The sequence below is a fragment of the Salvelinus sp. IW2-2015 genome, linkage group LG31, assembly GCF_002910315.2.
Source record: "Salvelinus sp. IW2-2015 linkage group LG31, ASM291031v2, whole genome shotgun sequence".
NCBI lineage: Eukaryota > Metazoa > Chordata > Actinopteri > Salmoniformes > Salmonidae > Salvelinus > Salvelinus sp. IW2-2015.
Genome location: NC_036870.1, coordinates 21335744 through 21348764, shown reverse-complemented (window position 1 = coordinate 21348764; position 13021 = coordinate 21335744). Strand labels below are relative to the sequence as shown.

General features: G+C 44.0%; 1 protein-coding gene across 1 annotated transcript in view; it reads left to right on the top strand.

Moving 5' to 3' along the window:
- Positions 1-394: 394 nt before the first annotated feature.
- Positions 395-13021, top strand: part of LOC111955545 (serine/threonine-protein phosphatase 6 regulatory ankyrin repeat subunit A) — a 13239-nt gene continuing 612 nt past the window's right edge. Inside the window, exons 1-7 of the mRNA XM_023975754.2 lie at positions 395-673; positions 8652-8732; positions 11066-11144; positions 12140-12210; positions 12345-12545; positions 12633-12720; positions 12907-13019. Of these exons, the coding sequence (XP_023831522.1) occupies positions 485-673; positions 8652-8732; positions 11066-11144; positions 12140-12210; positions 12345-12545; positions 12633-12720; positions 12907-13019 (822 nt within the window). The 5' untranslated portion in view covers positions 395-484. The remainder of the gene's footprint in view (positions 674-8651; positions 8733-11065; positions 11145-12139; positions 12211-12344; positions 12546-12632; positions 12721-12906; positions 13020-13021) is intronic.

The following is a 13021-nucleotide window of genomic DNA, read 5'->3' as shown; positions in this document are numbered from 1 at the left end:
CAAATACACACAGCTCCGGCTCACAGCATTGTCCGCACTAATCATAGGGCCTCTGTGTGTGTATGTGAGCGTGTGTGTTTGGCTACAGCAGCACAGGCGGTAGTGAGGATATGTAGCTTCCTGTGTGTTAGCCAGTCAGATCAGTCTGCCGCATGCCGCTGCTGCTGCTGCCATTATACTGAGGAATCCCTAGCCACTGTGTGTCGAGAGAGAGAGAGAGAGAGAGAGAGAGAGCGCGTGTGTGTGTGAGGGCGAGGGAGCTGCCTGACTGCCAGACTGCTGTAGCTCGGTAAGAGTGAAGGACATCGAGAGGACAGAGCTGCTTTCAGCTTGGATTATATTATACCCCAGGAGCTGCACTGTTACTGGTGTGTGGAGAGGGGGTACAGTGTGTTTTTAAGAGAACGAGGACAGTTGGAACTACAGAGCCGTGTGTGTATGTGAGCGGTACAATGTATGTGTCTGATTTAAGGGGGTACGTTGTATGTGTGTGTTAACGATGCGGTCGGAGCGTGCGAGCCGTGTGTGTATCGTGGTGCTGGAGGATGAGGAGGAGGAACATTCCTCTCCTCCTCGTCCCTCTCCTCCTCACCCCTCTCCCCTCCTTCACCCCAAACCCTCTCCGGACCGCAAGTCCCATCATGCCGTATGTCGCAGAGCTCAGGAAGACAAGGTGAGACTGAGGGACCACCTCCGCTGTTTTGGTTGGCTGTGGGTTAGCGTTTTTGCCAGGGTTAGAGATGCACTTAGCTTGTGAGTGTTTTGAATAGAATCATTTATTGTCCTCGAGAGGGAATCTGTCATGCACAATTTAAATAGCACCGGCAAAACAATACAGATGCGTATACTGCACAGCACACACAATATAAGGTGGAATGTTGCTAATAGTGAAGTATGTACCAAGCCTTTAGCTTGTTTGGTTATGGCTAGTGTAATAATGTTTCAAACATCCTAACTGGTAGTGATAAGGAAGATACTGGCTGCCAGTAGCAGATTTACATTTGTAGTTTTGACATAGGCCTAACATTTTGCATTGTCCTTTGCATAATGAACTACATTTGTTAAAAGAGACCCAACCAATGTGGCTGTAGATCCGGTATGGCGTTTTAGATAAGAGGTTAGAACCTGCCACTCGGACAGGTTGAAGCTTAGTCCTGGACTAAAAAGCTCTTTAAATGGGGACTCCATTGACTAGCCCATATAGCTTTAGATGGGAAGTTAGAGAATTGCCTAAAAAGAGAAGAATAGGAGTGTTGTTGGTTCTTGTCTTGTAGTTAGTCAGTGTCATAATAATAATGGCCTGTACAGGCAAATACAAACATGCCTCACTGTTATATTGTTATTTAGAGGCGAGAAAATAATAGCTATGCTTTGAATTAAATAACCCCATGTTAAACATTGGTGGTACCTGCCTTGTGTGTGGCACGTCTGTGTGCTAATCACAGTCAGTATCAGGCATCACCATGCTCTCCCACACCCGCAAAAGGAGGGAGTGAGAGATGGATGGATGGAGGAGATTCATTCACCCTTTCTCTCTCAATAAGGACTCCTCAGACAGAAGCCTTCATTCCTCTTTTACTCTTTTACACTCCTTTTCTCAGACCAGCTGGTGTCTGACAGACCAGGTGGCCAGGTTGTGTTTTAACCCCTCACAGCCTGGCTGGCTTTCTGTTGCAGACACACAGGTGGCAAACAGAGTGATACGGCTAATGTGTGTGTGGAGGGGGGACCTTTCAGAGAGTGCGTGTCAGGCACGTGTGTGTTTGTGAGTGAATTCTTTTGGGCTTTGCAGCTGCCAGTGTCATAAAAGTGACCCCCTTCCCGTATACACTGACTGACCCCTCCCCCCGCCTGTACTCCTGCTATGCCAGACACCTGAGAAGAGAGGGGGGGTTTAGGGGGGGGGGGGGGGGGGGGGTGCTGACTGGCAGAGTTGGTTTTAGGATCAGAATGGATTGAGGGGGTTTATAGAAAAACATGGGGACTGTGATCCAGTATGCTGTTTGATACACACAAACTCACTACTGTAGCCCAGAATGAAGCTGCTGTAGGGCAATTCCACTGTAACGGAATGATGCTTTGACTCAATGTTCACTTTAAAATGTATTCCAAACCAAAAACATTGATTTCAAAGTTTAACAAACCATACAACTCCAAGCACAAGGACTACTTTGAACAATTTAGACAGAGAATTCAACAAAAACGTTTACTGGAAGAACTGTGCAGATGCAAAGTTTGGTAACAAAATTAGGGTAATCTCCCTCAGTTTATGCGACCAGGTTTGCCAAAAACTCTGCTCCGAATTAAAACGAAAAGATACAGTGCCTTCAGAAAGTGTTCATACCACTTGGCGTATTCCATATTTTGTTGTTACAGCCTGAATTCAAAATGGATTACATAAAACAAATCTCACAATGCCTCATAATGAAAAAGTGAAAACATGTTTTTAGAACATTTTGCAAATGTATTGAAAATTAAATACAGAAATATCTAATTTACATAAGTATTCACATCCCTGAGTCAATAAATGTTAGAATAACATTTGGCAGCAATTTACAGCTGTAAGTCTCTAAGAGCTTTGAAGACCTGGATTGTACAATATTTGTACATTATTCTTGAAAAAATTGTTCAAGCGCTATCAAGTTGGTTGTTGATCATTGCTAGACAGCCATTTTCAAGTCTTGCCATAGATTTTCAAGGCGATTTTTAAGTCAAAACTGTAACTAGGCCACTCAGGAACGTTCAATGTCATCTTTGTAAGCAGCTCCAGTGTATATTTGGCTTTGTGTTTTAGTTTATTGTCCTGCTGAAAGGTGAATTTGTCTCCCAGTGTCTGTTGGAAAGCAGGCTGAACCAGGTTTTTCTCTAGGATTTTGCCTGCGTTTAGCTCTATTCCGTTTCTTTTTATTCCACAAAACTCCCTAGTCCTGCACTATGATAAGCATACCCATAACATGATGCAGCCACCACCATGCTTGAACATAGAATACCAGTCAAAAGTTTAGACACACCAACTCATTTAAGGGTTTTTCTTTATTTTTTACTATTTTCTACATTGTAGAATAATAGTGAAGACATCAAAACTATGAAATAACACATGGAATCATGTAGTAACCAAAAAAGTGTTAAACAAATCAAAATATATTTTATATTTGAGATTCTTCAAAGTAGCCACCCTTTGCCTTGATGATAGCTTTGCACACTCTCTTGGCATTCTCTCAACCAGCTTCGTGAGAATGCTTTTCCAACAGTCTTGAAGGAGTTCCCACATATGCTGAGCACTTGTTGGCTGCTTTTCCTTCACTCTGCGGTCCAACTCATCACAAACCATCTCAATTGGGTTGAGGTTGGGTGATTGTGGAGGTCAGGTCATCTGATGCACCACTCCTTCTTGGTCACCACTCCATCACTCTCCTTCTTGGTCAAATAGCCCTTACACAGCCTGGAGGTGGGTTTTTGGGGTTATTGTTCTGTTGAAAAACAAATTATAGTCCCACTAAGCGCCTATCAGATTGAATGGCGTGTCGCTGCAGAATGCTGTGGTTTTTGCCTTGAATTCTAAATAAATCCCTGATAGTGTCACCAGCAAAGCACCATCACACCACCACCTCCATGCTTCACGGTGGGAACCACACATGCGGAGATCATCCGTTCACCTTCAACTGCAGTAATTCCGTTACTGATTTGTTACAAAATATCGAGTTTTATTCACTTATCAAGTTTGTTTATGACTTATTATCAGTCAAAACTATAACTAATTAGTAGGTCTACCTTTACTTGTTACTTCTGTGAACTTTTTATTTTATTTTACCTCATGAGGGAGAGAAATTAGAAAATATCTTAAAGATACAGTGCATTTGGAAAGTATTCAGATCCCTTGACTTTTTCCACATTTTGTTGTTAGTCTTATTCTAAAATGTATTACATTTTAAAAATTCCTCATCGATCTTCACACAATAGCCCATGATGACAAAGCGAAATTTAAAATAAATAAATAATAGTACCTTATTGACATACAGTTGAAGTCGGAAGTTTACATACACTTAGATTGGAGTCATTATAACTCGTTTTTCAAGCACTCCACAAATTTCTTAACAAACTAGTTTTGGCAAGTCGGTTAGGACATCTACTTTGTGCATAACACAAGTCATTTTTCCAACAATTGTTTACAGACAGATTATTTCACTGTATCACAATTCCAGTGGGTCAGAAGTTTACATACACTAAGTTGACTGTGCCTTTAAACAGTTTGGAAAATTTCAGAAAATGTCATGGCTTTAGAAGCTTCTGATAGGCTAATTGACATAATTTGAGTCAATTGGAGGTGTACCTCTGGATGTATTTCAAGGCCGACCTTCAAACTCATTGCCTCTTTGCTTGACATCATGGAAAAATCAAAAGAACTCAGCCAAGACCTCAGAAAAAAAAATTGACCTCCACAAGTCTGGTTCATCCTTGGCAGCAATTTCCAAACACTTGAAGGTACCACGTTCATCTGTACAAACAATAGTACGCAAGTATAAACACAATGGGACCACGCAGCCGTCATACCGCTCAGGAAGGAGACGCGTTCTGTCTCCTAGAGATGAACGTACTTTTGGTGTGAAAAGTGCAAATCAATCCCAGAATAACAGCAAAGAACCTTGTGAAGATGCTGGAGGAAACGGGTACAAAGGTATCTATATCCACAGTAAAACGAGTCCAATATCAACATAACCTGAAAGGCAGCTCACCAAGGAAGAAGCCACTGCTCCAAAACCGCCATAAAAAAGCCAGACTACGGTTTGCAACTGCACATGGGGACAAAGATTGTACTTTTTGGAGAAATGTCCTCTGGTTTGATGAAACAAAAATAGAACTGTTTGGCCATAATGACCATCGTTATGTTTGGAGGAAAAAGGGGGAGGCTTGCAAGCCGAAGAACACCATCCCAACCGTGAAGCACGGGGGTGGCAGCATCATGTTGTGGGGGTGCTTTGCTGCAGGAGGGACTGGTGCACTTCACAAAATAGATGGCATGATGAATGAAAATTATTTGGATAAATTGAAGCAACATCTCAAGACAACGGTCAGGAAGTTAAAGCTTGGTCGCAAATGTGTCTTCCAAATGGAAAATGACCACAAGCATACTTCCGAAGTTGTGGCAAAATGGCTTAAGGACAACAAAGTCAAGGTATTGGAGTGGGCATCACACAGCCCTGATCTCAATCCCATAGAAAATGTGTGGGCAGAAGTGTGTGCGAGCAAGGACGCCTACAAACCTGACTCAGTTACACCAGCTCTGTCAGGTGGAATGGGCCAAAATTCACCCAACTTATTGTGGGAAGCTTGACCCAAGTTAAACCATTTAAAGGCAATGCTACCAAATACTAATTGAGTGTATGTAAACTTCTGACCCACTGGGAATGGGATGAAAGAAATAAAAGCTGATAAAAATAATTCTCTCTGCTATTATTCTGACATTTCACATTCTTAAAATTAAGTGGTGAACCTCACTGACCTAAAGCAGGGAATTTTTACTAGGATTAAATGTCAGGAATTGTGAAAAACGTATTTAAATGTATTTGGCTAAGCTGTATGTAAACTTCCGACTTAAACTGTAAGTATTCAGAACCTTTGCAATGTGACTCAATTGAGCTTAGGTGCATCCTGTTTCCATTGATCATCCTTGCGATGTTTCTACAACTTGATTTGAGTCCACCTGTGGTAAATTCAATTGTTGGACATGATTTGGAAAGGAACGCACCTTTCTATACAAGGTCCCACTGTTGACTGCATTTCAGAGCAAAAACCATGAGGTGGAAGGAACTGTCCGTAGAGCTCCAAGACAGGGTTGTGTCGAAGCACAGCTCTGGGGATGGGTACCAAAAAATGTCTGCAGCATTGAAGGTCCCCAAGAATACAGTGGCCTCCATTCTTAAATAGAAGAAGTTTGGAACCACCAAGACTTTTCCTAGAGCTGGCCACCCAGCCGAACTGAGCAAACAGAGGAGAATGGCCTTGGTCTGGGAGTGGACCAAGAACCCAATGGTCACTCTGACAGAGCTCTAGAGTTTCTCTGTGGAGATGGGCGAACCTTCCAGAAGGACAACCTTCTCTGCAGCACTCCACCAATCTGGCCTTTTTTATGGTAGAGTGGCCAAACGGAAGCCACTCCTCAGTAAAAGGCACATGACAACCCGCTTGGAGTTTGCCAAAAGGCAACTAATGGACTCTGTCCATGAGAAATAAGATTATATAGTCTGTTGAACTCTTTGGCCTGAATACCAAGAGTATTTGTAAGTCTGTGAAGACTTACAGAAAACGTTTGACCTCTGTCATTGCCAACAAAGGGTATATAACAAAGTATTGAGATAAACTTTTGTTATTGACCAAATACTTATTTTCCACCATAATTTGCAAATAAATTCATAAAAATCCTACAATGTGATTTTCTGGATTTTTTTTCTCTCATTTTGTCATAGTTGAAGTGTACCTATGATGAAATTACAGGCCTCTCATCTTTTTAAGTGGAGAACTTGCACAATTGGTGGCTGACTAAATACTTTTTGCCCCACTGTAACTGTGGGAAATGGTTGAAAATGTTTATATGCCTTAATATCTCAAATATAGACTTTTAGCTTTTTGCTGCTATGACCTTCAGATGTTGGCGCTCATGGGTCCTTTTAGATAAAAAAGCCCTGTCATAATTGTCAGCATGTAACCAAACTGTAGTAACGTTAGCAGCAGGATGTTAACAGGTTCTGTCTTGTTAGTCGTCTAGCCAAGTCATTCAGAGGAAAATGATCTAACACCTTTCCATCTCTCTCTCCAGTGTTCTCACTATCTATTCTTTCCATTGTTTGCTCTTGTTGTCTCTCACTCACTCACTCAAATTCATCTGCTTTAATGGCATGAATGAATAAGTCAATGTTGCCAAGGTGAAGTGTTACAAAATATATGAAAGCAACAGCGACAACAATAATAATAGTAGCTATAATACTAAATAATCAAAAATATATATTTATTTTTAACACATACAGTGGGAGAACAAGTATTTGATACACTGCGATTTTGCAGGTTTCCTACTTACAAAGCATGTAGAGGTCTGTAATTTTTTATCATAGGTACACTTCAACTGTGAGAGACGGAATCTAAAACAAAAATCCAGAAAATCACATTGTATGATTTTTTAAATAATTAATTTGCATTTTATTGCATGACATAAGTTATTGATCACCTACCAACCAGTAAGAATTCCGGCTCTCACAGACCTGTTAGTTTTTCTTTAAGAAGCCCTCCTGTTCTCCACTCATTACCTGTATTAACTGCACTTGTTGAACTCGTTACCTGTATAAAAGACACTGTCCACACACTCAATCAAACAGATTCCAACCTCTCCACAATGGCCAAGACCAGAGAGCTGTGTAAGGACATCAGGGATAAAATTGTAGACTGCACAAGGCTGGGATGGGCTACAGGACAATAGGCAAGCAGCTTGGTGAGAAGGAAACAACTGTTGGCGCAATTATTAGAAAATGGAAGAAGTTCAAGATGACGGTCAATCACCCTCGGTCTGGGGCTCCATGCAAGATTTCACCTCGTGGGGCATCATGATCATGAGGAAGGTGAGGGATCAGCCCAGAACTACACGGCAGGACCTGGTCAATGACTGAAGAGAGCTGGGACCACATCTCAAAGAAACCATTAGTAACACACTACGCCGTCATGGATTAAAATCTTGCAGCGCACGCAAGGTCCCCCTGCTTAAGCCAGTGCATGTCCAGGCCTGTCTGAAGTTTGCAATGACCATCTGGATGATCCAGAGGAGGAATGGAGAAGGTCATGTGGTCTGATGAGAACAAAATAGAGCTTTTTGGTCTAACTCCACTCGCCGTGTTTGGAGGAAGAAGAAGTATGAGTACAACCCAAGAACACCATCCCAACCGTGAAGCATGGAGGTGGAAACATCATTCTTGGGGGATGCTTTTCTGCAAAGGGGACAGGACGACTGCACGTATTGAGGGGAGGATGGATGGGGCCATGTATCGCGAGATCTTGGCCAACAACCTCCTTCCTCAGTAGAAGCATTGAAGATGGGTCGTGGCTGGGTCTTCCAGATGACAACGACACGAAGCACACAGCCATGGCAACTAAGGAGTGGCTCCGTAAGAAGCATCTCAAGGTCTGGAGTGGCCTAGCAGTCTCCAGACCTGAACCCAATAGGAAATCTTTGGAGGGAGCTGAAACTCCGTATTGCCAGCGACAGCCCCGAAACCTGAAGGATCTGGAGAAGATCTGTAGGGAGTAGTGGGCCAAAATCCCTGCTGCAGTGTGTGCAAACCTAGTCAAGAACTACAGGAAACGTATGATCTCTGTAATTGCAAACAAAGGTTTCTGTACCAAATATTAAGTTCTGCTTTTCTGATGTATCAAATACTTATGTCATGCAATAAAATGCAAATTAATTACTTAAAAATCATACAATGTGATTTTCTGGATTTTTGTTTTAGATTCCGTCTCTCATAGTTGAAGTGTACCTATGATAAAAATTACAGACTCTACATGCTTTGTAAGTAGGAAAACCTGCAAAATCGGCAGTGTATCAAATACTTGTTCTCCCACTGTATACACACACAGTGACTGATAGTTCTCTGTGTCCTCCCATTCAGCCCTCTCTGCTGAAAGCCATCTCAGTGTGGACCCTAATGAAGTCCGCTCCTCTATTCAAGAAGGAGGATGTCAACGTACAGGTAATATTACTGTACACACACACAGACAGCAGTCGGTCAGTCCATAAGCATCTCTTGCTCTGAATTGCTTGCAATCCATCCTCTCCTCATCTTGTCTTCACCTTCATCTGCAATGATTGTCAAAGACTTGACAGGTGGAAGCTCATCATAGGGCTGGCTTTCCTGGTCAGTTCTCGTCATTAGGCTGGCTTTTCTGGTCAGTTCTGCATTAGGCTGCTTTCCTGGTCAGTTTCTCATCATTAGGCTGGCTTTCTGGTCAGTTCTCGATTAGGCTGGCTTCCTGGTCAGTTCTCATCATTAGGCTGGCTTTCCTGGTCAGTTTCTCGATTAGCTGGCTTTCCTGGTCAGTTCTCATCATTAGGCTGCTTTCTGGTCAGTTCTCGGCATTAGGCTGGCTTTCCTGGTCAGTTTCTCATATTAGGCTGGCTTTCCTGGTCAGTTCTCGGCATTTAGGCTGGCTTTCCTGGTCAGTTCTCATCATTAGGCTGGCTTTCCTGGTCAGTTCTCGGCCATTAGGCTGGTTTTCCTGGTCAGTTCTCATCATTAGGCTGGCTTTCCTGGTCAGTTCTCGGCATTAGGCTGGCTTTCCTGGTCAATTCTTTCAGATCAGTGCATTGAAGGACAGGAAGAGAGGACAGACTTAGACAATTGAGGGAGGAATAGCCAACGTGTCTGTACTCTCGGTCTCTTACTAAATCAATGTTGAGAGGCCAGAGTCTTTCAGCCAATCAGGTAAGGGCAGGTTAGTTCCTTCTTTTCAACTCCCTTTCTGTTCAGCCCTATCTCTTTCCTTCTCACTCCCCCGTCATCCCTCCCTCTCACCCCCGCCCTCTTTCTCTCCCTCTCTCCCTGACATCTTTTCTCTCTCTCCCCACCCCCTCTCTATCTACTCCCCCCCTCCGTCTCTATATTGCTGGGGTCATCAAAGACATTTTGGTCTGATGTTTGAGTCAGCAGTTTTCAGTCTGACCTATTACAGGCCTCCCTCTCCGTCATGTGACTTTGTTTACGACCTACGTTACTCCCCTGATTGCCCTCTGCTGCATGGAGAGAACGAGATGGAGGGAAGCAGAGAAAGAGAGAGGGAGGGAGTTAGACTGGGGGGGGGTTAGAGAGAGGAATGGGCAAGAGATAGAGATGCAGAGAAAGAGAAGAGGGCAGCAGGCAAGTAATGGAGAAATGCAGAGAATGAGGAAGAGGGGGAGGGCATGGAAGAGAAGGAGAGAAAGAGCTGGAATTGATTGTTCCATCCATCCAGATTGACTAGCGTGGTTAGTTAGTTCTACAGAGAGGACCTGCTTTGTATGGTCAGACAGATGGTTAAACATCCTCATTACAGAAATGAAGAGGGAGAGCGACAGAGGTACTCTTGTAGTCACCCATCGGTCACTCTGACACCAGCGAGACACACACACACACACACACACACACACACACACACACACACACACACAGGACCACTGGTCGATAGGCCACCCCCCAGGGAGAGCAGAGGGAGGAGAGAAATCCCTCCATCATCCTGTCATCCTGCCTTTTTTACCTTGTTCCCTGGCTCCCTGGTAGCCTGACAGAAGACTGGCTAAAACTACACACACTGACCAATGATTGGCCACAGCTCGAGAGACCACAACAATCTAACACACTTGTCAACCTTTCCTTTCTGAGTTAATTGCAGGTGAAAATGAAGATGCTCTCTTAAACAGTTGATTGTGACATCTTTGGGCGGTTTCCCGTTTACCAATTAAACCTTGTCCTGGATAATAAAGAAATGTCAATGGAGACTCTCCATTGAGCTAGATGTTTTTGTCCAGGACTAGGCTTAATCTGTGTTTGGGAAAGCAGCCCAAAGATGTTGGGTAAGAGGAGTGGAGGAGTGATGCTGTCATTAGTCTGGCTTCTAGTGAGATCCCTGCCAAGTACAGTAGTAGTTGACCCCCTCCCAGCTGCCCTGCAGTGTCTACCAGACTCCTGAAAATAGGGAGAGAGGGGAATGGGTAGAGAGGGGAAGTCAAGTCATCCACTTGGTTGTGATCCAGGAAGCTTACCCGTCACACTTGGCTGGCTGCGCTGTTGTGTGGGACATAGTTGTGCTCCCTCTTGTCTACTGGCAGCTTAGTGAGAAGGTGTGTGTGTGTGTGTGTGTGTGTGTGTGTGTGTGTGTGTGTGTGTGTGTGTGTGTGTGTGTGTGTGTGTGTGTGTGTGTGTGTGTGTGTGTGTGTGTGTATGGAACATTGAAGCTAGTTTGAATGAGTGTTTTACATACTGTACCTCCTCCTAAAATGAACATAAAAGGGTGTGTGTGTGACATTTCTCTCTGCTCTGGTCTCTACCAGGACAGTGAGAAAAGGACCCCGCTCCACGCTGCAGCCTATCTAGGAGACGCTGACATCATCGAACTCCTCATCCTCTCAGGTACACATCTCACCTGTCTGCTTGTTATACTGTACCTGTTATGCTGTACCTGTTATACTGTACCTGTTATGCTGTACCTGTCTACCTGTTATACTGTACCTGTTATGCTGTACCTGTTATACTGTACCTGTTATGCTGTACCTGTCTGCCTGTTATACTGTACCTGTCTGCCTGTTATACTGTACCTGTTATGCTGTACCTGTCTGCCTGTTATACTGTACCTGTTATGCTGTACCTGTCTGCCTGTTATACTGTACCTGTCTGCCTGTTATGTTGTACCTGTCTGCCTGTTATACTGTACCTGTTATGTTGTGCCTGTTATACTGTACCTGTCTGCCTGTTATACTGTACCTGTCTGCCTGTTATGTTGTACCTGTTATGTTGTGCCGGTTATACTGTACCTGTCTGCCTGTTGTATCTGTTATGTTGTACCTGTCTGCCTGTTATACTGTACCTGTCTGCCTGTTATNCTGTACCTGTCTGCCTGTTATACTGTACCTGTCTGCCTGTTTGTTGTACCTGTCTGCCTGTTTGTTGTACCTGTCTGCCTGTTTGTTATACACGTCTGCCTGTTTGTTGTACCTGTCTGCCTGTTTGTTATACACGTCTGCCTGTTTGTTGTACCTGTCTGCCTGTTTGTTGTACCTGTCTGCCTGTTTGTTGTACCTGTCTGCCTGTTTGTTGTACCCGTCTGCCTGTTATACCTGAAAAAACTAAGATACCTAAAAAGCCTATTAAATTGGAAGACTTAGTATGAGAATTTGGTCACAGCAGCCAATATTGCCATCCCCCATTCATGGAGAGATGTGGAGGTTGTTTCCCTGTGTGTGTTGTGATGGAACAGTATCAGGTGATGTGATGGTCTATTTTAACCCCTTACACACATGGGCCTCTCAAAGGATCATGGGGGTTTCCCCTAGTAGCTCGTGGGTCCCCACCCACTCTCTGTCAGAGGAAAGTTAACCCTTAACCTTTTCTCTCCCTGTGTTTTTTAGGAGCCAGAGTAAATGCTAAAGACAATAAGTGGTTAACTCCTCTTCACCGAGCTGTTGCCTCCTGCAGCGAGGTAACATACTGTCACTCACACCACACACACACACCTTCATCAATGCTCTTTCTCTAGATCATGCTGCATCAGTCTTGTTGAAACAGTGATTATGTCAACGCTCTTTCTTTGTGTGTGTGTGTGTGCGCACGCAGGATGCAGTGTGTATGTTGATAAAACACAGTGCTGATGTGAACGCGCGGGATAAGAACTGGCAGACTCCTCTCCATGTTGCTGCCAACAACAAGGCTATCCGCGTTGCCGAGGCCCTCGTCCCATTGCTTAGCAACGTCAATGTGTCGGACCGGGGTGGACGCACAGCCCTGCACCATGCTGCCTTCAGCGGACACCTGGAGGTAACACAGACACATTCACAGACGTATTAGTTGCCTTTTCATGAGGCTAGTATGACTTCACTTGGTGTGTGTGTGTGTGTGTGTCAGATGGTGAAGCTGCTTCTCTCCAGGGGAGCTAACATCGACGCCTTTGATAAGAAAGACAGGCGAGCCATCCACTGGGCTGCCTACATGGGTAAGACACCCCCACTCAGAGCTATACACTATAGAGGGATTATAATGTTAAAACTGTTGTATCAATACATTTTCATTTGATGATTAGATTGTTTTCTAGGAATGAAATGGTATGCTAACAAAATGTTATCTTCCCCGCGCTCTCTTTCTCCCCTCTCTCCCTCCCTTCCTCTACATCTCCCTCCAGGCCATATGGAGGTGGTGAGGTTGTTGGTGTCTAGTGGAGCAGAGATAGACTGTAAAGATAAGAACTCTTATACTCCTCTACATGCCGCTGCCTCTAGTGGGATGACTACCACTGT